The 26,485-nt window shown below is 34.8% G+C and overlaps 1 protein-coding gene across 1 annotated transcript in view; it reads left to right on the top strand.

The window, feature by feature from the left end:
* The window catches only part of sl (small wing phospholipase C gamma 1), a 602,812-nt gene that overhangs the window by 390,539 nt on the left and 185,788 nt on the right, over nucleotides 1-26,485 (top strand). Inside the window, exons 19-21 of the mRNA XM_090377657.1 lie at nucleotides 569-637; nucleotides 12,040-12,234; nucleotides 24,502-24,568. Of these exons, the coding sequence (XP_090233783.1) occupies nucleotides 569-637; nucleotides 12,040-12,234; nucleotides 24,502-24,568 (331 nt within the window). The remainder of the gene's footprint in view (nucleotides 1-568; nucleotides 638-12,039; nucleotides 12,235-24,501; nucleotides 24,569-26,485) is intronic.

The following is a 26,485-nucleotide window of genomic DNA, read 5'->3' as shown; positions in this document are numbered from 1 at the left end:
GAAAGCACTGCAAATTATAAGAATAGTTTTCAAGTGAAATCTCAAAAAAAAGATCAAAATGACCATCAGCCAATAATTTTTCCCAATAATTTTTACTAATAATAATGACCTCATGGTAGCCTGATAATTACATTCTGAGAAATACTTTCATCAACAGAATTTTAAGTTACTGACAGAATCAGTATCAATAAAGTAATAAGATGCTCCTATTATTTAATGATTCTTTAAAAATATTTGATATTTTTTTATTTTTAACTGTTTATAACTGATTTATTATCTTTTTCCTCATCTTCTAGTTCATAAATTATTAAATTGATATATTAATTGATTTACATGTAAGTGGTTTGTCACTGTTTACCTTTGCAGTATTCTTGGGAGCTATAGTGCATTTTCTATTTTCACTCAGAAAATAAAAATGCATGTTGGATTCAAGCATAACACTGATGTTCATAACATATGTAACTAGCGCTGTGATTATCAATGCACACATTACATTTTTCCCCCATCTTATATTGTGAACTATGATATTTTATTGACAAAAAAAAGTTAAAAAAAAAATTTTTTTTAGGAACCTGAAGAATCTGCCGTGTATGGGACAGCAGGATTATATATGGATCCAAACACTTTTAGCTCAAAGGTAAGAGTTATCACTGTTCTTAATATTCCAGTTGTTAAGAAACTGTTGTTAACACATTTACTGCTATGTGAAACACATCGAGGATCAGTGTATATTCATACCTGACAACTTGTATGATGTTAAGAGAAACTTCCTTTTTTTTGAATTTCATTTAAGTTTGTTGATTTAAGTTTATGTTGTTTTTAAAATACATAGTTGATGGCAAATGGAGTCATTTGCCTGTAATTTTTCCTTGAGTTGTAGTATTTGTGACATCATTTGTTGTTGCAGTATCCAAAGTAATGTGTTGAAAGTGGTCCCTTCAGCCAGGATCTTTCACCTTCTAAATTTTAAGGGTTTGCAGCACATGGCAGACTCTTCAGATTCCTTTGGTACTAACCTGGAAACTAGGCTGCAGGTATTGGATTACTAGGATAGGATATTCCCACAAACCACCACATATTAGAGGTGCATATGTTGAAGGCTAGACTGAAGAGAAAATGAAAGGAGTTTGAGGTTGTCATAGGAAGACTGTTGCCTAATCCTGAGATCTAAAAGAGGATATTATACATATTAGAGTATGCTTGAATTATCATATTCTAGACCAGTGGCTCCCAAGTGCAGCCACCAGACAATTTTCATAAATATCAAAATTTTTTATTTATTAGATTTCAACATTAAAAAAATTAATTTATATTATATACAATAAAATATCATATGGACTTTTATAAAAGTGATATTCAAACGGTATGAGACATGATTGTTCATCCAGAGTAACAGCGTTTTAATAAATGTAATAGATTTATTTTAAATACTGACAAAGATTTTCTAATATTTGTCAGCTCTTTTTTTAAGCCGCAGAGGATGCTAACACACGGCTTGTAAGCTGAAAGATACGTACCTCTAAAATTGACTACGTATAATACAGTCGATTCCGATTATTTGGGACACGTCGGGACTAGTGCATTTTGGCCCGATTAAGCAGCTGCCCCAATTATCCGAAGTTTCATGTAAAAAATTAAAAATACAATGAACCCCGACTTTACAATTGGTTCACTGTACAATCAAATCACGTTACAATGGAGTCACCATAGTAAAGTGCTGTTCACTATACGATGCCTGTCATTGTGATCACGTTTGTGAATTGAATTTTAATTCTATTAAACAGCGATTCTAATTAGCGAAAACAGAAGGAATATTATCTGCAGGCTATAAAAGTAAAGATATATTAAGCACAAATTTACCCTTTACTACCTTACCAATTAAAAAATTAAATGATATGTGATAATCAGAATGATTAATACGTACTAACTAGTTGACATTTCTGTTCACTGACTTTGTGGGTGGGGGTTAAAATTTAAAACAGTAAAAAGATAAGCAATCAATAACAAAGCACACAGCACACACAAATTGCAAGTAACACGATATGCACAAGTGAGAATGGAGTAACGAGTTACAAAGCTTTAAAAATAGGAATGAAGAGAAGATTCTGAAAATTAAACACATTTCACCATTATAATCCACAGAATTCCAGCTGTCAGTATTATTGCAAATTCAATAAGATCGAGTTTACTATCCGTTTATCATAGATTGCACTAACAGAAAAGCCCAATAAACAGGTGACTGCTAATTGTTTTTATTGTTTTATGGTTGTGACCTCCAGAAATCCGACCGTACCATGTGGTTTGGTCAGAGACAATCGTAGGGTAATAATCTCCAGTGCTGCGATCTCTTGCCCCGATTAAACAGCATGCTGTCCCAATTAAGCGAAGTAAACCCTGGCTATTCGATTGGGTTCTGTTTTTTAAGATTTGCCCCAAATAAACAGCTGCCTCGATTAACCGATGGCCCAAATAACCGGAATCCACTGTAACAGATTATAATAATAATAGAAATAATTATAACAGATGTAATAATTTCATTCCCTTAAATTTATTAAGACAGTATTTTCAATGTTTTACAAGAACTTGTGAATGTAAGATATCAGCAATGTGACATTAATAGTAGTTGCATGCTTCTAAGAAAAGTGATTGTTGGTGAAGTTCATTCTTTATTGTATGCAGCATTCATCTTATATTATTCCCTAAGTTATACTTGTGTTTCCTTTCCCTCTCCCGTGTCTTATTTTCATTGGGTGTATATTTCAATGAAAATTGAATACTACTTTTGAGCTGCTAAGGTGGTTGGAGTTTTTGTAGTAATTTTTCTTGTTTGTGACAGTGTTGCTTCATTAATGTAAGTTGTATTTATTTATTTTATTATATATTTCTATTCCTTATGTCTTCAGTATGGATATAAGAAAATTCTTTGGTAAGAAAAGAACAGATGAAATTTCAGAAACTGCAGCGAGCACAAGTACTGAAAATGATACAAGTATTTTACAGACGAAATAACAAAGCCAAAAATTTTCAACAAGGAAAAAAAACTTTTCATCAAGAGTGGGAAGAAATGCATTTAATTATATTAAATGAAAATAAAAAAAGATGATATAGCCGTTTCATACAGTTTGTAAAAAGACTTCATCAAATTAAATCTTATGCTATGCAGTGTCATTACAACACTCATGAGGCAGAAGTTGAGAAAAAATGGCCAACTCCACATTTATGCTGCAAACTTATCGAAAATTTTAAAAAGGATATGGCTTCTCAAAAGAAACAAATGATGACTTTCCTCTTAAGAAATGACAAATTTTATTTAGGATCTTTGAAAGTGAGTTTTTTAATAGGAAAATATCACAAACCTTTTACCAAAGGTTAATTTTTGAAATCGGTTGTTTTGGCTCTAGAGCCTGAAAATGAAATATTTTGAAATATGGCTTTCAGTAATGATTCAATTCAATAACGAATTAAGGAATTAGGTGTATTTATAGGCAAAGAAGTAAGTGAATCGATAAATAAGTCCCTTTTTATAGTTCATGCTTAGATGAAAGTAACGATATAACAAAAACTGGTCAAATCCTGATATGTGCGAGATACTTTGACAATGATAAAACTAAATTTGTTGAAAGGTTATTGTCTCACTTTGTTAAAAGAACATCCTACTGCAGTGAACATTCATATTGCAATTAAAGAATATTTAAGAAAACTTAATACTTCCACAAATAATTTATGTGCTGTAACTGCTGATGGTGCAGCAGTAATGAAAAGTGAAAGAAATGTTTGGTACTAAGTTATGAAATGTGTACTAAGTTTGTTTAATAAAGACTGTCCCAATGAAATTTTTCACTTACATTGTATTGTTCATCAAGAGGTGCTCATCAGCAAAACTGTGATTAAGTGCATGGATGATGTGGAAATTGACATCATTGACATTTCAAAGAGTTCTAAATGCAATCAACACAAATAGAATGTTACAAAATAATTTTTAGTGCATTGTGCAACAATGATGAAAGCATAATGTATTACTTAATTATAATCACTTAAGGTTATTAATTTTGATGCTGGTGTTCGGCATCTTTGTGACCTGTATGAAAATGTTTTAAGTGCATTGGAACCTTATCATAAAGATTAATGGAAAAATTGCAAAATAGTGTTGTGCATGGCTTAATATTATTTTTAAAAGACTTTTTACCAAGGCTAAGTTCCATAAATAAGCAACTACAAGCAAGTAATTTGACAATTAATGATGCAATTTTGGTAATTTGATAAGCTTAAAAATATCTCAAATGATCTTATATGTCAAGCTGAGAGTGATGATTTTTTCTTCTTTAAATAGTTTTATAAATGCGATATCTAACAGAACAGTTCAAACAAATATTAAAAAATAAAATTACTGATTGTTCAAAATCTTTAAACACTGAACTAAATGCATGATTTCTTTAAATCTTTTTCTTTTGTAACATTTCCTTTTCGAGAAATGGATACGGAAAGTTTTGAATTATTACACAAGACTATCCTCATTTTCTGCTATTTCAATATTTAACTGGACAAATGTAAAATTTTCCTTAATGGAAATTCGTAATGATGATAGATTGAAAATGGTTTTCAATAATAAAACTAGTATCATTTTGGATTGAATTTGTATAACAATTCAAGTGAATATAAAGTGAATGTAAAGCTACAGTAGCTCCACTTCTTTTGTCGATATTTCCAACAAAAATTTACCGTGAGCGAGATTTTAGCACACTCCATTTTATTAAAAATAAATATCACAGCCAATTAACAGATGAGAATTTGGAAGTAGCAATAAAACTAGCATTGGAAGACAGAAACGAAAAACAATTTCCTTTTGAAAAATTATTAAAGTAAATAAATATAGTTTATTATATTAAACTAAAAACAGGTTGGCTTTTTGTATTACATATGTTTTGGAGTATTGTTTTGTTGTTGTGTGGTTTTGTTGCTTTTATCGTTTTATTTTAATAAATTTAATAAAGATTCTATAATTATTTCGTCGTATAATTCAGTTACACATAAAAAGAAAATTTAGAAACTTAAATACCACATAATGGTGTTTGACCACCAATCCATTACTTTTTGATTTAGCATTAGTAGAGGCATATGATGCAAGAAAGCAGCTTATGCAGCATCAGCCAAAAAAAAAAAAAACACAATGCTCCCATTTCACCCCTTCGTTCTTTCCAAAAACCTGTTCAGCTGAGCCTTAAATTTATTTAGGCTATCAACTTCCACAACAAGGGGGTGGAAGTTTGTTCCACCATCCGACTACCCGCTGGCTAAAGGCAAATTTCCGCACATCTATCCAGATCTGTCTTTCCTCAGTTTGAATTTATGCCCTCTCAGGTGATTATTCTGAGCAAGAGGCAGTATCCCATCAGCATTGAGCATGCTCAACCCATTCAAGGCTTTGTACACCTCTATCAGATCACCTCGCCGGTGCCTAGTCTCCAGGCACTGTAATTTGCAAAACTTAAGCCTTTCTTCGTAAGAGCAACCCTTCGTTCCATTTACTAACCTTGTTGCCCTTCTCTGTACTCGTTCCAGCAGCTCTACATCCTTCTTGAAATGAGGCCTCCAGACCTGTATACAGTACTCAAGGTGCGGCCTGACCATTGCCTTATACAAGGGAATAATCACCTCCCTATCCCTGCTAGAAAAATTCCTGTATATCATTGATAAGCTACTCTTGTAGCTTATCAATGATATTCATCTACCATGAGCGCTACTCTTGCAGCCCGTCTGCACTGCTCAGAGAACTTCATATCTGCCTGCACAATTACCCCCAGGTCCTTTTCATTCTCTGCCACTGTCAGCTTAGTACCACAGAGTTGATACGTTGCTCTGGGGTTGCTGTAGTACTTTGACAAATGTAATGTTAAACTTCATTTACCACCTCTCAGCCCATCTGCTCAACCTTTCCAGATCCTGTTGCAGCAGCATAGCGTCAGTAGCGTCCTTAACAACCCTGCCAACCTTTGTATCGTCTGCAAACCTGGACATTAAGCTTGATATACCATCATCAATATTATTTATAAATACAGAAAACAACAATGGACTGAACACTGAACCCTGAGGGACTCCACTAATAACATTAGTCCACGATGAGCAGTATCCATTGATTACCACTCTGTCTTCTGCCACTCAACCATCCTTTTATCCATAGCAACAATTTGCCACCAATGCCGCACTACTCCAATTTGTGCAGCAGTCTTCCGTGTGCAACAGTATCAAAAGCCTTTCTAAGATCCAAATATATAATATCAAAGTTATTCCCTGCATCCAATTCTTTTGTGACTACATCATAGTATCCAATCAAATTGGTCAGGCAAGACCTTCCCTTAACAAAAGCATGCTGTGTCTGAGCTATAATTTGTTTTTATATTTGCAGTTTAATAGCAAAGCATTACAGTAGTTATAATTTTACATGATATTATTCTGCAAATCTCAAATATATACGTTTCTCAGCTGACTTCAGGATAGAATCTTAAATTACATAACTCCTTATTAGTTACAGTTTTTACAATCATTTTAGCAATTTTATTATTATTCCTATGTTGTATGCATATAAATTCCATCTGACTACAGGTGACCCCCACTTAACGCTGATAATTTGTTCCGCAAAAACAGAGCACTAAGTGAATCCACGCTAAGCGAGTGCTGCATTCCCATAAGGTAACATATGTATTTGTGAGTTGCAGTCGGTGCCATAGGATATTTCCTAATCAATAATAAATGGTAGTGAAAAGATGCACAAATGTCGGTCAAAATATTTGATATTCAAATATTTGTACATATAAAATATTCTGCATTACATACTTATATAATTATGTGGTAACTACTTACGTATCAAAATTAAACTTAAAATTCCACTTCCAATTAATCTATTGATTTTAATACATTTATAATTTAATTGATGAATTTAATCATGAAAAATGTGTCGATTTTGAGTTGAACTTTTTCCCTCTTCCAAATAAACTAAAAGGGGTATTAATTTTGAATCCCCCGAAGCGTTACCACCTAACAATAAAGTCAACCGAACCTTCGCTGCTTTGAAACCTGGCATGTTTTTTTCTTCTTTCAATATGAAACTTATTTTAGGCATTCGTTTCCATAAAAGTCCTGCTTCATCTATGCTAAAAATTTGTTGAGAAGTATAACATATAATACTCCTCTTCAATAATTTTAACAAGTTCTTTTTTGAAAGTTTCGGCTCTTTGATCTGTGGCTTCTCTCCAGATTTTAAATCTATTTGACCAGCCCTTACCAGTTTTAAATGGTTCTACTTTTTTTTTTTTTTTGGGTGAGTTTTCTTCAGATCATCATATTGACTAATCTCTTTTTCTCTCTCTCTCTCTCTCTCTCTCTCTCTCTCTCTCTTTTTTATAATATTTAACTTAACTGAATTCTGCATTGGATATTATTTTTAATAAAATTAGTTAGTCTTTTCATTTCAGTCCTAATAGCCGGCCTAGCCCTAATTGTTTGCAGTGGAACAGCTATCTTTCCCGCTGCTAAAATTAATTCTTTATTTTTTTATAATTGTTCTTACAGTTAAACTTGCAAGCCCTAAATTATGGCACACATCCACTTGTCGTTGACCAGAATCGATTCACTTCAAAACGTCTAATTTAATTTTCAAATTATTTATAGTCTTCGTACTGCGTCCAGACGTTGTTGCTTTTTCATTCTTATCAGCCATCTTCAAAAATGTAACTGCATTGGTTGCATTAATTATGATACAATGTTCGAGTAAACTGTCTATTACGCATGATGTCTAATACTGTACTGAGTGATGATTTGTCTTTGGATAAATGCATATAACGCAAATATTACAAGCAATGTACTTGATAATTTTTTAAAATTTTGATCTCGGAACTACGTAACAAGTCACTGTACTGCATTAAATTAGCGTGCAAGAAAATTTCACTAAGCGTGGGAAAATTTCTCAAGTCAACGTGGGAAACGTTTTAATGCTGATTTGCTATTCATTTTCAAGCTATCGCATCAAATGAAATGATTTCGTTAAATATGCCAAAAATGCAATCTGTAAAAGAGCGTTATAGTGATCTGTGATAGCGTTATAGTCAGATACGGGTTATAATATAAGAACAGCATTATAGCGAATCAGCGTAAAGCGAAACGCGTTATAACGGGGGCCTGCTGTATTGTTATCAGTAAAATAAATGTCTTAATAAAAAAGGAATTGTGTGGCCATTTTTGCAGCCACCAGAAAAAACTTGAGAACCACTGTTCTAAACTAAATAGCTCAACATAAAATGAGTAAAAAACTAAGGTGGTGAAAGTAAAAATGACATAACTATCTCAATAATCCTAGACTGATACTACTGTAAATGTGACTAATGTTGATACCAAGTTTCATCATAAAATTTAACACTACGTCATCAAATAGTGGTGGGAGATTTACTATATTAAAATACCAAAGTACCACAGAGTTGATACGTTGCTCTGGGGTTGCTGTTTCCCATATGTAGTACTTTACATTTGTCAACATTAAGTATAGCTATCTCTTGATTTGCATCCTTAACTGATTCCACTGTGGCTGGACATTAAGTGAAAAGATCTATATTGAGGATTTTTCCCCATAAATAATGATGAAAAGAGGTAATTTGCTACCAAACATCAAAAATCGGCCTGTTTTTAAGCAGTTATTGGTACCATAAATAAAGTACTATCTATTCTCTCCTCCAGTTCTTTAAAATACAATATTTAGATTAATAGAAGATTATTAAAAAATTCAGTGGCACAGTTAAAATGCAAGACTTTCTTTCACTTGAAGTTTTTGCTTATTAGCATTAGCATTAGTAGAGGCATTTGATGCAAGAAAGCAAGCTTATGCAGAATCAGCCAAAAAAAAAAATAAAGTAAAATAAATAAATAACAAATAACCACTTCCACTTCACCCCTCTGTTCGTTCAAAATACCTGTCCAGCTGAGCCTTAAACTTATTTAGGCTATCAACTTTCACAACAAGGGATGGAAGTCTGTTTCACCTACCAACCACCCACTGGCTAAAGGCAAATTTCGCAACATCTATCCTACATCTGTCTTTCCTCAATTTGAATTTATGCCCTCTCAGGTGATTATTCTGAGCAAGAGGAAGAATCCCATCAGCATTGAGCATGCTCAAACCATTCAAGGCTTTGAACACCTCTATCAGATCACCTCGCTGGTGCCTAGTCTCCAGACACTGTAATTCGCAAAACTTAAGCCTTTCTTCTTAAGAGCACCCCTTTGTTCCATTCACTAATCTTGTTGCCCTTCTCTGTACTCGTTCCAGCAGCTCTACATCCTTCTTGAAATGAGGCCTCCAGGCCTGTATACAGTACTCTAGGTGTGGCCTGACCATTGCCTTATACAAGGGAATAATCACCTCCTTATCCCTGCTAGAAAAATTCCTATATATCATTGACAATACACCATGAGCTACTCTTGCAGTCCGTCTGCACTGCTCAGAGAACTTCATATCTGCCTGCACAACCACCCCCAGGTCCCTTTCATTCTCTACCACTGTCAGTGTAGTACCACAGAGTTGATACGTTGCTCTGGGGTTGCTGTTTCCCATATGTAGTACTTTACATTTGTCAACGTTAAACTTCATTTGCCACCTCTCAGCCCATCTGCTCAATCTTTCCAGATCCTGTTGAAACAGCATAGTGTCAGTAGTGTCCTTGACAACCCTGCCAACCTTCGTATCGTCTGCAAACTTGGACATTAAGCTTGATATACCATCATCAATATCATTTATAAATACCGAAAACAATAAAGGACCCAATACTGAACCCTGAGGGACTCCACTAATAACATTAGTCCACGATGAGCAGTGTCCATTGATTACCACTCTCTGTCTTCTCCCCCTCAACCACCCCTTTATCCATAGCAGCAATTTGCCTCTAATGCCACACTGCTCCAATTTGTGCAGCAGTCTTCCATGTGAAACAGTATCAAAAGCCTTTCTAAGATCCCAGTATATAATATCAAAGTTATTCCCTGCATCCAGTTCTTTTGTGACTGCATCATAGTATCCAATCAAATTGGTCAGGCAAGACTTCCCCTTAACAAAACCATGCTGTGTCTGAACTATAACTGAAGTCTTGTCTAGATGATCCTGCAGTGCTTCTTTAACCAGTGCCTCCATTAACTTTCCGGGAACAGAAGTTAAACTCACAGGTCTATAATTATTTGTGTCAGGCTTTGATCCTCCCTTGTGAATTGGGGTCACATTTGCACATCTCCAGTCCATGGGTACCTCCCCTGAGTCCAAGGAAGCTCTCATAATTATGGCTAAGGGTTTGCTTACTTCCTTTGCTTCCTCCTTTAATATAACTGGATAGATCCCATGCACCCCAGGTGCCTTTCTTGTGTTTATCTTCAACAGTTTCTCCTCCACTTTACTCTCAGTTATTACAAGATTCTCTAGCCTACTGCTAGAGTTGAATACACCTCTGGCATTCCCCTCGCTGAATAACTCCTCATGTGTGAATGCCGATGCAAAATATTCATTTAGTTTGTTAGCTACCTGAGCAGGGTCATCAACAGTTGACCCATCGATATCAAGTGGACCAATCTGATTCATCCCCTTCCTTCTAGAGTTTACATAAGTAAAGAACTCTTTGCTGTTTTTCTTCGCATCCCTCGCCAAGGATCTCTCTTAATCTGCCTTCGCCTGCCTAACCTCCTTTGTAACTTAGTTACAGATCAACTTGTATCTATCATAGGCTTCTGTGTCATGTGTTAATTTGTATGTATCCCATGCATTTTTCTTCTCTGCCATATGCCTCATTAGTTCATCTGACATCCATTTAGGCCTAAACCTTGAACAATATTTCTTAGTTGGTATGTAAAGCCTAGTAGCTTCCAAGATAAGTTCTTTGAATGCTTCCCATTTTGAATTTGCTGTTGGTAACATCATCAGTTGATTCCACTGTATAGAATTTAAATACTGTCTCAGTCCATCGTAGTCGCCTTTACGAAAGCAATACCCCTTCCCTTTACCCCTAATGGTAGTTACTTCTTTGAGTAACTCCCACTTCAGAACACTGTGATCACTGCCACCTAGTGGTTCATTTATCTGCAGATTCTTAATGCATGAAGAATCACTACTGATAATCAAATCAAGAGTATTACTCCCTCTAGTTGCCTCCCAAACATGCTGATGTAGAAAACAATCATCCACAAAAGCCTTGCTAGTGTGTGAGTGACCAGCCCCCAAATTCCAGTCAATATCTGGGAAATTAAAATCCCCCATTATAAGACTCTCTGATTTACTGGCCCACTCTATTTCTCTGTACAGTTTCTTATTATACTCATCAGAGTCATTAGGCCTATAGCACACTCCTACTCTCAATTTTGATCTCCCAATGCTTATGTCACACCAAACTGACTCGACACTGCACTGTCCAGCGATGTCGACTGGCTTCACTTCCTTGGATTTTGTTTCTTAACTAATAGCATAACCCCTCCTCCCTTCCTATCCTGTCTATCCTTTCTGTAGACATTGTACTCCCCAAATTCCAGTTCTGCATTCCTTATATCTGTGTGACACCACGTCTCTGAAATCCCAACAATATCTGCCTTTGATGTTTTGAGCAATACCTCAAATTCATCAAATTTATTTACTAAACTCCTAGCATTGGTGTACACGCAAGAATACATGCACCTGCTCTTAGCCACCCTAACACAACCCATGTGTTCACTTCTACCCCCATGATTCCCAGCAGTCTGTAGCCATTGTCTTCAGTACTGGATGTGCACATTATATAAGGCCTATTGTATCACATTATGGATATGACCAATATTTTTTTAAATTTGTTTCTTTGTCTAGACATTAATACCATATTATTTTGTAGTTTTAGGATTGATAATTTTTCAGTGTGTGTATACACACACACACACACACACACACACACACACACACACACACACACACACACACACACACACACACACACACACGTCTAGTCTCTTAAATTGCTTTTTTTTTTCTCTCACCTTCCCCACTTCCAGATAACAGTCAAGGCACTATATGACTACAGAGCTCAGCGTGATGATGAACTATCATTTTGTAAACATGCTATTATAACTAATGTCGTGAAGCAGGATGGTGGATGGTGGAAAGGCGATTATGGTGGTAAAAAACAGCACTGGTTTCCAGCCAACTACGTAGAGGAAATTGAGCCCCAAGAAAATTCTGATGAAAGTGTATGTATTTTGCATCTACATATGTATATATACACAGCCAGACCTAAATAAAAGCATTAACCAACATAGTCAGCTAGTTTAATAAATATCAAGTACACCAAGTCCTTGTTTTACAAACTTTTGTTTAATGAATTTTTGCATAAATGCATGTGAATAATTAGTTACCTTTTCAGGATAAAGTAAAAAAAAAGTGAAGTGCAGCCATTATCAACCCACTGCAGGATGGAAGCCTCCTCAACAATTCATGTTGAGGGAAATGGACCATAATCTGCCACGCTGGTCCAGTGCGGGTTATCAGATCGACCGTATTCAGGGGCTTGAACCCCCGGTCTACTCAAAGAGCGTGTGCTACCGCACTCCCGCTCCTGACCACTTAACGTGCCAGGTGAAGACAACTTCAGAGAAACTGAAAATAACCACCAAAGTTAATAAGAGCACAGGGTTGAATTGGAATTGCACTGACAGTATTGTCAATGGTTTACACAATTTAAGAGCCATGTTGCAATTAAAATGTAGGTTCTAAGAAAAAAATTCACCAAATAATTAAATTAAGCATTTTTTGCAATTTCAGATAATTAAAAGCTATGATCTTATTGTTAAAATAAATTACAGTAAATTTTTGATAACTGAAATGCCAAGTTGATGTCTTTATCTCAAACTTTGACAACCTTCTCATCAAAACCTCCATAGGAATAATGCTTTAAAAATTTGGTGACATGAACTGCATTTAATTCAGGTCTGGGTAATCTAGATTTTTGTGATTGGGTCTTATAAAACTAGGTCAGCACAAAATGTTTCTGGGCTAAGATCCAAGCAGAAGTGAACAGATGCTCAGTGGAATGTTCATTTCATCACTTCAAGATATTCATGTACTTTCTCTGATTGAATCACTTTGATTCAATCAGAGACAGTACATCATATCTTCTTCTCGCAGTCAATAAGTCTAAACTGAAATGTTTACATAGCTGCAGTAGTTCTGCTTTTTTTTTTTATGTACATAGAGATCACGATGTTGTCGAGTAAAGTGGCACATTTTGTTTTTAGAGTAGACATAGATGCACTTCAGTGAAAGTTTCTTCAGTGTTCATAATCACACAAAAGGGAAAACTGAAGACAGTGTCAATTTCAGATAAAAGTTAGTCATTCAGGTTGTAAAAAAGGATGATAAGAAGTAGTCTGTAATTGCTCTTGAATTTGAGATTCCTCCAATAAGCTCTCAACTTATCTAGTAAATCAAAATTCAATTTTGAAGCAGGCAAAACATATCCAGTCCCTTGACAGAAAGGAACAAATAAGAGATGCAAGTTATACAGACATGGACCATTGACTGCAGTAGTTAAATTGGTGGATTGTATGTGGATTGAAGAATTAATGTGCCTACATGGTAGAAAATTCAGAATGCTGTAGATGTGCTGCTTAGGGTTATAGAAGGTCTGCCAACTGCAAACAGAAAATATTTTCTCTGCAATAAACCATATTGAGAACATTGTAGAATGGAAATGATTAAAGAAAGAATAAATTGAGTGTAAGTTGACATTTACTTACATTTTTTAATACAGTATAATATGGTTCTGCAGTTTTAAACCATTCTTCTTTTAGTTAAAATTTTTTGAGTGTAAAACAATATCAGTAAAACCATTTTACAGTGTTATGCAGTTAATTATTTTTAATAGAAGACCAGTAAAATTTAAAGTCAAAATTTTAATAAAATTGTGCTTTCAATTTATCAAGAGTTTACTGTATTAATGTAACTGCATCTAATGAAACATTTTTAAAATTTTTATATTCTTAATATAGCTATTTAAAAAAATGCACTTTATTTTAAAACACAGGTTGATAAGTTAATCTTTTATCACAATAAAATTATTTACAGTGGGTTTTTTACCTATAATGTATATGAAGAGTTTTAACCCATTCATGAGTATGCTCATGCGTGCGTGTGTCTGTTGAATGTTGTTTAAATGTGATAACAACAAATTACATCTGTATATGTAAGAGATAATCTTGAATGAAATTTTACACAAAATGTGCCACAGCCACTTTTAATTGTGTTTGCAAGGTTTTTCTTTTTAATATATATATGATAATTTCAAAAATCTGCATGGGATAACCAACTTTTCAACAAGATTTGACTGTAATTTGACTGTGTGAACTCAAATGAAAATTGAATAATGGAATTCAAATCTAGAAGTTGATGAAACTGAATCAAATAATGCAATACATACATAAATGTACAGGATATTACTGTGTTAAAAAATAAAAAGTAATAATGAATTATTTTTGTACTTTTTTTAATGAAAATGTGATTTTATTTTTGACAATTATCTTGCTTTAATATTTGGCTATAAATTCAAAATAGTCAAAAATTAACATTTGAAAGCATTTATGTACACAATTTTACAAACCATCAAATTCTTAAAAAAAAACTCACTTCAGGTGGCATGCATACAGTCCAGAAACTTACTGAAAAAGTTTGTGTTAACTAGAACCAGAAAAAAAAAAAAAAAAAAAACTCCATGTCAGAATCATGAAACAAATCTTGGAAGGTTAGTAATCTTACTCTCTATGGTAAATGACTAAAAAAGGAAAAAAGAAAGCTGCAGTTCAAATGAGAACACAATTTCAACATGATATATTTATAAGGTGTGATAGGATAGGCTAGTATAAACACTTTCTCCATTTAATGATATATATATATTACACAGAGTAGTAGACCTATTAGGTACACTGACTTACTAGCAAGTGCATAGCCCACCAAACAGTCTCAGTATGTCATGGATAAAGTCTGCATTCTGATGCATGCAGACTTTATCAAATTATGTATTTCACATTAGATGTTGGCACATCTCTGCCCCACACAATTTGTTTGCCTCACCCTGCAGATGTTACATGCCCTTCATGATGCTGCATTATATGTTGCAAATAAAAATTACCTGTTGGATAAACTACAAGCATGAAGAGATGTGCTACACACCATCACATTTATTTTATTAATAGTGGCAAATAATGCAAGAAAGCAAGGTTATACAGCATCAGCAACAAAAAAAAAAGCCACCCCTCCATTGCCTGTCCACCCCCCCCCAGGAGTTTGTCTAGTACTTACATGAATTTTTTTTATTCAAATTACTAAAATACACAACAGGTGGAAGTTTTTTCCAACAATCAGCTATCTACTGGTTGAAGGCAAAGCTCTTCACATCTATCCTGCAATCATCCTTCCTCTATTTGAATTTATGCCACCTCGTGTAGTCTGAGCAAGAGGACGAATGCCATCAGCATTGAGCTTACTCAATCCTTTAATGCCTTAAACACCTCACTCAGATCACCTTACAGGTACTTACTCCAGACATTGCAATTTGCAGAACTGAAGACTTTCGTGGAAAGTGCATCCTTTTGTTCTCCTGATCAATCTCATTTCCCTTCTCTGCACCTTTCCAGCAGATCTACATCCTTCCTAATATGACCCTTGTATGCTGTAATCAGGCCCAATTATCTTATATGATGGAATAATCACGTCCTTACCCCTGATAGCAAAATTCCTGTATATCAATAATAAAACTTCATTAGCTGTACTGGCATCCTGTCTGCATTGCTTAGAGAACTTCATATCTTACTGCAAAATTATCTCCATGTCTTTTTTTTTTTTTTCTCTCATTTTCTGCTACTACCCATATGTAGTACCTTGCATTTGTCAAAGTTAAAATTCAACTGCCATTTCTCAGCCAATCTGCCTAATTTTGCCAACTCTTGTTCCAATAGAATACCTTGATTAATCATTAACCACCCTACCAACCTTGGTAACATCTGTGATACTTAGAATTAAGCTCAATATACCTTCATAAATATCATTAATAAATACAGAAAATAACGATGGATGCACCACTAAACCCTGGGGACTCCACTTAGTCCATGATAACCACTCTGTCTTCTCCCACTCAGCCATCTCTTTATCCACAATATTAACTTGCCATTAATGACACACTACTGCAATCCAACTTTTCTGAAATCCAAGTATATGAAATCAAAATTATTTTTTGAATCCGGTTCCTTATTTATTTTATCTTGTTATCCGATCAAATTGGTCAGACAAGATTTCCCTTTAACAAATCCATGCTGTGAACAGTATAACATTTTCACATATAGCCTGCAGTATTGACAATTAGCATAATAGGTCCACTAATTCATGCTGAAGTTGCCACACAATTTTTTTTTTTTTTTTTTTGCCCTATAAAAACCCCAAAATTCAAACTCTAAAGGTAAAGGTAAAATAACCTTTAGAGCCCATGCACAGATATTAGTAACTGTACATGGGTTGAAGGCTGAGAAGACAGAAAATATTTGTTGACATTAAATTTAAATTTTGGTACATTGTCATTTTTAAGAAGGAGGCTTGTTCCAGAAAACAGAAGTAGAGGAAAGTTTTGTGAGTTTGAAGTTGGACAGTGAATGGCTGCTGACTGGTTGTGTCCTGTGTTTGGACTGTTATGGAAGAGAGAGGGGAAATTATAGATGCAAAGTCAGAATAAATGGGCTATGTAAATATATATCGAAAAGGCATCCAGAAGAGGAAGAAGGAGGCTTGTTCCAGAAAACAGAAGTAGAGGAAAGTTTTGTGAGTTTGAAGTTGGACAGTGAATGGCTGCTGACTGGTTGTGTCCTGTGTTTGGACTGTTATGGAAGAGAGAGGGGAAATTATAGATGCAAAGTCAGAATAAAGGGGCTATGTAAATATATATCGAAAAGGCATCCAGAAGAGGCTGAACATCTGTGAAACAGAGTGAAGAACCTTCTAAAAGGCAAGTCATTAATTAACTGGCTGCTTTCTTGAACAAGATCTAAAAGCTTGAGAGCAATTTTGAGGACACTACCTCAGATATTGGAACAGTATTCCTTGGCAGGGAGATTTGAAGAACGTAATGCCAAGGCAGAAAAAGAAAACACACATTTTTTTTATGCTGAGGAAGCAATATTTGTAATGTGCTTGTGCCAAGAGAGATTAGAAGTTAAGGTAATCCCTAATAGAGATATGTGATCTTGTCTAGAAATCTGAGTATTATTGAAGATGAGCAGTAGACTTTTTTTTTTGTTTGTTTGTTTGCAAGAATTAAGACAGTGCTGAGTTTTAGGATTTGAAGTTATCTAAATTTTCTTTGCCATGCTGAAGAATTACATGGAGACTGGTATTTAAGGAACTGGTGGTGAGCATTTGCAAAGTTAAAGCTGTTTGTGGAAGATACGGTTTCTCCAACTGGAAAGTGGAATGTAGTATGTTCTAATTAGAAAAACTATAGAATGGAAGAAAGTCATTAAAATACAAAAGGAAAAGAGTGGAAGAAAGAACTAAACCTTGGGAAACACCAGTATTAGCAGAAACTTAGAGCTGTCAACCATCACTCACAGTGAGTCATCAGAGAGACAACTGGATACTATGCAAAACAGCGATTGGCAATCTATGAGGGTGAGAGTTTTCTTAGAAGACCTTTACTTAAAAACGTTAATATTGTCGATAACTGCTTGAGTTTCACCAAACTTTTCCATAAAATTTGTCTAAAGTGAGTAACATAAACTAACATGCCACGAGTGGATTAACACTGATGGAATCCATATTGGCAGTCATTGATCAGATGGTAAGTTTCAGATAGTTTATTCTTTTCATTAGTTTCAGAAAGTGTAGAGGTGAGTGCAATGGGAAAAATAATTGGAAGGGAGAAATTTGTCAGCTTTTTTTTTTTTGGGAACTGGCTGGATATGAGCAAGTGAGAGCAAGAAATGTTATCACTTGCAGCTTTCTTTGCATCCTGATTATTTAGAATTCTTCTAACATCCTTTTCCCGAATGACTGCAAAAGGCATTGAGTGGAGCGTATTCAGTACGGTAGGAGGTGGTTTATGAAAATCATTGATGTAGTTAGAAGAAAAATTGGATGCTAGTAAGTTAGCATTTTCTTTAGTTGAGGATGCAGTAGAACCATCAGGTTGTAACAGTGGTGGGAGTATAAATAAACAGAAGTAGGAGACTTTTGATCTCTTGCATTAGCAACAGATCAGAAGGCCACAACTTCACAAAGCGTGCTTTAGCAAACCAGAATGCTCAACTACTATTTGGACAAGAAGCTAGTTTCCTACTGTTAGCCTGTTAAAAATCAAGTTTGAATTAATAACTACTTTAAAATTGTTGCAAACTTCAGTATTAGTTATATAGTGCAAACAAACCACAGGCTTTTGCCTAGTCTAAAAATAAAAATTAATAATAGAAATAAACAATGGGTTCTATTTATTAGCATAACATTTAACCAGTTGATTCAGTTATTAGGATTTTTTTTTTGTTTATTTGTAAAAATAATGTTCTGAGAATTTTTTTTTTTTTTTTTTTTTTTTTTTTTTAATTTACAATAGAGTAGTTTAATTTTATAAATTAGATGTAGTCAATTAACTTGAAAATATTCTAAATACAAGTATGCATCATAATAATAAAAAATTATGATAAATATTATGAAAAATATGTATATGCTGTATTATGATTTTACATATGTTATACACATGCACACAGTGGCCAAAAAAATATGAACCTTTGTATTAAGACAGACACAGACATAAGAAATGTGAATAAATGCAAATAGATATAAAGAAAATGTGTAATCACGTGATGCCTCGTTGAAATGTGAATAAATGCAAATAGATATAAAGAAAATGTGGTGTAATCATGTGTTGCCTTGTTGAGTATAATGATATTCAGTCTTCTGCACAGGCTGTTTGACTTCAGCAATCTCAAGCCAGAATGGGGAAAACATGTGATCTGTCAGACTTTGAAAAAGATCTTATTGTGGGTGCACGTTTAGCTGGAGCCAGGATTCAAGAAATGAAAGAGCGTAAATATGGCAGAAAAAAAATTCTTCAAGAGTGAAGTTGTCATACTCTAAGGAGGAATGTACGAAAAAATACACATCCAGTGAGCAGCAAATGACATCCGAATTTAACCAAGCCCAGAAGTGTCCTGTTTCAATCACCTGCCTATTCGGAAGCCACTTGTTTCAGAGATAAACAAAAAAATCCACTTGCAGTGGTGCCGAGAACGTAGTGATTGGAGAATGGAACAAGGGAAAGAAGTCATGTGGTCAGACAAATCACAATACGCTTTGTTTTGCACTGATAGTAGGCAGAGAGTGTGGCAAGAATTTCACAAAGCAATGGATCCTGCTTGCCTTGTTAAAACAACCCAAGCAACTGGAGGTGGAATCATGGTATGGGAAATGTTTTATTGGCACGGACTAGGTCTGTTAATACCAGTGGAAGGTTAAATTTCATCCAAGGAGTACCTGAATTTTGTCAGATCTACTGCAATGTTAGACTTCTATCCAAAAGGTGATGTCCACTTTATGGATGGCAATGCAACAGTACATTTTGCCAGAATTGGGCAAGAATGGTTTGAAGAACATGACATGACATGGATTTTAATCATCTTTCCTGGCCCCACATTAACCAGATCTCAATCCTATTGAGAATGTGTGGGGTATGCTGAAGACAGCTATTTAGCAATGAAGTCCTCTTCCTTCAACTTTGTTGCAGCTATGCTATCTTTTGCTGGAAGAATGTTACAATTAGACCAAAATGCACTAAAACACCTTTAGAATCCAAATCATGCCACACTTGATATTTGATACTGAATAAAGGTTATTTTTTGACCATTGTGTGTATATCTTGTACATAATATGCAAAATCATAATATAGCATTGACTGTTGGAAAAAAAAAAAACAATATTGATTAATTAATTAAAAAGCTACGTAAGTTGATTGAATCATGTTGTCTTTAAGATGAGAAATTGTGACTAATTTTACAGCTGAAATTAGTCATTCCCCCCCCCCCCCCCGCCATACACACACAAAGTGAAACCTCAATAAAAGGGACACCTCTTGTTATGGATACTCAGGTTTAGGTTCCAGACAAAAGTACTATAAATTACATGTTTGATGACCTCTCCAAATCAGACACTCTAATATGGATGCAGATACTTTAATGGGTCTCCTTTTGGTATTTTCAACCTCCTTAGATAGGACATGTTCGGGTAATTGACAAACACTTGCAGTTTCATTGGTCAATGCACTTTTGTAATGAAGTAAAGTGAAGCTCAGGGTCATTACAGTAATATTAATTAGACTTGTCATGCTTGTGGATTACTCATGGAGCAGATGTCACAACATGTGATTAATATGTTCTGCACCAAGAAATGTTTACAGACTTGGAGCTGTAGAAAGTCATTATACAGTATTCAGTTTGTGATATGTACATACAAAAAAAAAGTGGGAATAGAGCTATAATTTGTTTCTTTTAGGGGGGGGGGGAACTCTCTACAAACATAAATAATTTTGACCCTCAACCCACGAGGATTTTTCGGTGTGCAAATACAGCTTAGCCACAAACCTCCTTTCCGAATCTGAAACCACTTCCAGGTGATAGAGGATATATTCCAGTTTTTATTCACCAACCAGAAAATTGTGCTCAACAGTAGATGGCAGCATAATCACAAAACTGTAACCATGGTGAAAGTTGCCAACCCCCAAGAAGGCAGAGTGCATGCTTTGGTTCAAAAAGCTGCAGGCTGCCACCACTGTTATTAGCATTAGTAGAGGCATATGATGCAAGAAAATAAGCTTATACAGCATTAGAAGAAAAAAAAAAAACACACACACACCTTCCCATGCACCCATCCATTTGTTCCAAAAGTTTGTCCACTTTTCCTTGAATTTATTTAACCTATCATCTTCTACGACAGAAGAAAGTTCATTCCAGCAATTGACCACCCTCCCGCTAAAGGCAAATTTCCGTACATCTATTCTACAATTATCTTTCCTCAGATGCGTAATCTGAGAAAGAAGAAGAATCCCATCAGCACTGAACCTGCTCAAACCATTCAACACCTTATACACCTCAATCAGATCACCTCACAGGTGCCTAGTCTCCAGACGTTATGCATAGATTTCAAATACAGTTAAAAAAAAAAAAAAAAAGTCATTGAGTAGTCCTACAATTCTGCAATGGTATAAGAAAATTCATAAAGGATGCCTGTTTGGGCAATCATCTTGGCAGGTGTGATGACCAAACAAAAGTTACTGAAGGCACAGTGTGGAATTGGTTTGAGGAAGTTTTACACAAAGCCCAAGGAAATCCATAACGTGCTATACGTGAGCTTAACGTGTCAAGATCAATGGTGTGAATGCCATCTACTGTGGCATTCACATTTTCCATGGCCAAATAATAATTTGAAAATATCCTCTATCACTTGGAAGTGGTCATGCATCCTGTTCAATAACATTTGTCATGCATCCTGTTCAATAACATTTTAGTTTTGTAAACTAGGTTTGTGAACATGTACATTGGGATATTGAAATTGCTGCATCCACAAATAATGATTGGAAGTGCATGTAAATCAGCAGGAAGATGATTGCACCAAGATGTATAAATGATTAAAATATGGGATCAATTGGGCAGAAGCTTCAGCTGGTATAAAAACAGGTGTAGAGATCATGGAGTTGGAAGAAACATATGTATGATACAGTTAACAGGCTTCTGTCTCGTGGGAACTGACTTCAGAGTGTAAGGAGGCTGTAGATAAGCATTTCCCAAACTTTTTTGGTCACTGAACACTTTTCATCTGACAATATATTTACGGAACACAAGCTTAGCAGGAGCCAAAGAACTGTTTGCTAATCTTTTATTACATATGACGCACTGTGCATCAGTAGCATCTTTATTTCCAACACACGTTAAGCCGAAATTCCAATAACTGTCATCATACTTTCATTTTGCATTAGCATTAGTAGAGGCATTTGATGCAAGAAAGCAAGCTTATGCAGCATCAGCCAAAAAAAAAAAAAAAAAACCCGCTTCCACTTCACCCCTCTGTTCGTAAGTTACATTTACAATCACAAGAAAATTTCCGACTAGAAACGTAACTTGCATTAGCATTAGTAGAGGCATTTGACGCAAGAAAGCAAGCTTATGCAGCATCAGCCAAAAAAAAAAACCCACTTCCACTTCACCCCTCTGTTCGTAAGTTACATTTACAATCACAAGAAAATTTCCGACTAGAAACGTAACTTGCATTAGCATTAGTAGAGGCATTTGATGCAAGAAAGCAAGCTTATGCAGCATCAGCCAAAAAAAAAAAAAAAAAACCCACTTCCACTTCACCCCTCTGTTCGTAAGTTACATTTACAATCACAAGAAAATTTCCGACTAGAAACGTAACTTGCATTAGCATTAGTAGAGGCATTTGATGCAAGAAAGCAAGCTTATGCAGCATCAGCCAAAAAAAAAAAAAAAAAATTTTTTTAGTTGGTTCCTGTTTTTTCACTTCCTATTTTTGGGGAACAAAAGGCTGCAATCATTCATCCTCACTTTTGAAGTGTTGCAATACTATAGAAGTACTTGCTTCTCATTTTAAAGTTTCTTTTTTCAACCACAAATCCATGGTCATTTATTTTAATAATAATATTTCAAAATACTGATAATTATCAAAAAAAATTTATACAAGGAAATGAATTTAGGTATGATATCGGTTCGCTTCAACCCGTGTACTCCAGGCTAAATCGCATATGAATGGCATATTAGATCACGGCATTGCTACTTTTTTGTAGGTGCCATTACCTCTGCACATACTTCTCTATGTAAAAGTGCACCAAAATAAAGTGTTCCGTGGTCTATTTGATTAGTCTATGCCAGTATATTAATAACTGAAAAAAAAAAGGTTAAAAATTATAATGATACAAAAGTGTTGTACGCTACAAATATCCAAAATTTAATTATTTTATTTTATTTTTTTAAATTATTAATTAAAAATTTTTATGGAACAGTTTGGGAAATGCTGGTGTAGAGAATGCCAAGACATTGTGTTCAACACTGATATCAGCAACTCGCTGACTTTAACAGCGGATGAATTATTGGCAGTGGCCTGCTGAATGGGTACTTTCTCACGCAGTAGAATATGTGGCTGTGGAACATCTAAGTGTCTTCATGGCACAGATGTTACTGTTTGTCCCGTCAGGTCTCTGGTCTCGACTTCCTCCACATCAAGCACCTGTGGGCTATGACTTGACACTATCTATAGAGGTGCACAGACTGTGAATGTTCTGTAGGATCAGATGCAAGAGGCTTGGTGGGAAATACTTGATAATATTTAACACCGTACGACTTAATACTGAGGCACTTAGCTCAGTATATCCGCAACTGTGGTGGATGTACTTTGTATTGATCTGTCAAATGTAAGCATGATTTTGTGTTGTTGCATTTCTCATGTGTTCCTTAACTTTTTGGCTCTCTGTATTTCTGTCCTTTAAAGGTACTGAAATTTCAGTGTCACAGAGTGTATATTTGAAGTTCTTGTATATCAATAAAAACAATAAAAATGCTGTGTGATGCTTGACATTTCTTTCATAATTGCTGTAGTGACAGTGGTGTCCAGCTTTTTGAGTAAGGAATAACAAGTTTAAGAAATGAAATTTCTTGTCATTTGCAGTAGAGCGCTATGCAGAAATTTAAAAAGCGAGTGGCTTTGGCCCATTAAAATGGAAGATGTATCCTATTATAGTAAGAAATTCAGTGAACAAAAATGCTGAACTAGTAAATGATCTAATTATCAATAATGAAAATGAAATGCTCTGAACAAAGCTGTTCATATTCATTTTTACTAAAAGTTAGTGTTTACTAAAAGTTGCATTATTTATTAAAAGGGAATTAATTGAAACACATTAGTACAATGATAATCAATAAATAAAACTTTGAGTAAACAACCAGTTACAGTGAATTTCATTTTTCTGAATACACCTCTGCAAAGCGGACACTTTCTTCTGACCCAATGGTGTCTGCTTTAGAGAGGTCTCACTATCTGTACTTGGAGCATCCTTCAATATGTATTTCATCAAAAAAAAAAACACACTTCCAAACTTTAGATATGTTTCAGAACCAGAACATCTTAAGATGCAGGTAAAACCTTAAATCGAGAAATTGTTACATTACTTATATAAGACTTTGGTTGGAATCACAAAAAATGTAATAAAATAGTGGAAACCTTAAATCATTATTCATTCACTAGATTACTCATATGTAATGGTTCAACCATTTGGGTAGTCAAATTTTATTTCCAATCCATATAAATATAAAAAAATATACAAATTTATTTACATCTTTTGATTAATAATTAATTTACAATTCTTATATTGTAAATAATATTTAAAAGATGCACTCACTAATTTCCGTTTATATTTTTTCTAGTCTGGGGAAGCTATGCCTCTAGGTAGTTTACAGAAAGGTAGCATTGATATAGTGGATTGCACTGTTGGTAATTCTCATATTTTGTTAAATTATTAAAAAAATTTTTTAATTTTTTGACTAATGTTGACAACACATTTGAAAATTTAGAATCCAAGCTATTTCCAGTAGGGTGGCAAACTGAATAATCAGAATTCCATTAATAATTAGAATGTTGCAAGCATTAAATGATAAATTTTATAGTTGTTCAGCCAACAGTTACGGTTATTCAGTATTATATTAAAGGAGGTAAGCAAACCCTTAGCTATAATTATGAAGGTATTCTTGGATTCGAGAGAAGTCCCTGTGGACTGGAGATAAGCGGATGTATCTCCAATTCACAAAGCGAGAGACAAGTGATTACAGACCTGTTAGTTTAACTTCTGTTCTAGGAAAATAATGGAGTCACTGGTTAAAGAAACAATGCAGGGTCACCTAAACAAGGCTACAGTTTGTTTAGACACAGCTTGGCTCTGTTAAGGGGAAATCTTGTTTAACTAATTTGTTTGGTTACTACAATGTGGTCAAAAAGGAACTGGATGCAAAAAATAATTTTGATATCATATACTTGGATTTCAGGAAAGCTTTTGATATTGTTCCACATAAAATAATGCTTAAAAAATTTCAGTAAGAACAAATTGCTGCTGTGGATAAAGGGATAGTTGAGTGGAAGAAGACAGAGTGGTAATCAATGGATGCTGCTCTTCATGGACTAATGTTATTAGTGGGGTTCCTCAGCATTTGGTGTTGAACCCATTGTTTTCTATGGAAGTGGGCTGAGAAATGGCAATTTAAGTTTAACATTAACAAATGCAAGGTACTGCATATGAGTAGCAGTAAGCCCAGAATAACTTATCAGAATATCTTGTAATGGAGGATTTTAACTTTCCAGATATTGACTAGAACTTGAGGAATGGTCACTTGCACACTAGCAAGACTTTTGTGGATTTATTGGAGGATTGTTTTCTACAGCATCATGTTTAGGAGGCAAACGGAGGGAGTAATACTCTTGAATTTGATTATCGGTAATGATTCTTCATGCATTAAGAATTTGCAGATAAAGGAACCACTAGGTGACAATGATCACAACGTAATGATGTGGGATTTACTTAAAAATGTAACTACCATCAAGGGTAAAGGAATAGTTTTTGTTTTCATGAAGGTGACTACAGTGGTCTCAGACAGTTTTTAAATTCTGTATAGTGGGATCAACTGATGATGTTTAAAACAGCAAATTCTAAATGGGAAGCCTTCAAGGAATTAATCTTGGAAGCCACTAGGCTTTTCATACCAATTAAAAAATACTGTTCAAGATTTAGACCTAAATGCATGTCAGATGAACTAATGAGGCTTGTAGCAGAGAAGAAAAATGTGTGGGGATGCATATAAATTATCAGGTGACACAGAATCCTATGGCAGATATAAGCTAGTCTGTAATCAACTCACAAAGGAAGTTAGGCAAGTGTAGGCTGTTTATAAGAAATCCTTGGCAAAAGATGGGAAGAAAAACAACAAAGACTTCTTTACTTATGTAAACTCTAGGAGGGAGGGGATTAATCAGATTGGTCCACTCGATGTTGGTGGTTTGACTGTTGATGATCCTGCTCAGATAGATAGCTGACAAACTGAATGAGTATTTTGCATCTACATTCACACATGAGGAATTCTGTAAGGAAGAGCAGGACAGAAGTTTACTCTGCTTTAACAGGGAGTTAAATGATTTTGTAATAATGGAGAGCAAAGGTGAGGAGAAATTGTTGAAGTTAAACATAAAAAAGGCACCTGAGGTGGATGAAATCTATCCAGTTATACGGAAGGAGGTAGCAAACCCTTAGCCATAATTATGAGAGCATCCTTAGATTCAGGGGAGGTCCCCATGGACTGGAGATGTGCAAATATATCCCCAATTCACAAAGGGGGTCAAAGGGTGACACAAATAATTATAGCC

This window comes from Mastigoproctus giganteus, chromosome 7 (genome assembly GCF_048544385.1).
Source record: "Mastigoproctus giganteus isolate SK-2022 chromosome 7, ASM4854438v1, whole genome shotgun sequence".
Lineage (NCBI taxonomy): Eukaryota > Metazoa > Arthropoda > Arachnida > Uropygi > Thelyphonidae > Mastigoproctus > Mastigoproctus giganteus.
The sequence above is the reverse complement of the archived record's forward strand: the minus strand, read 5'-3'. Positions and strand labels throughout refer to the sequence as shown.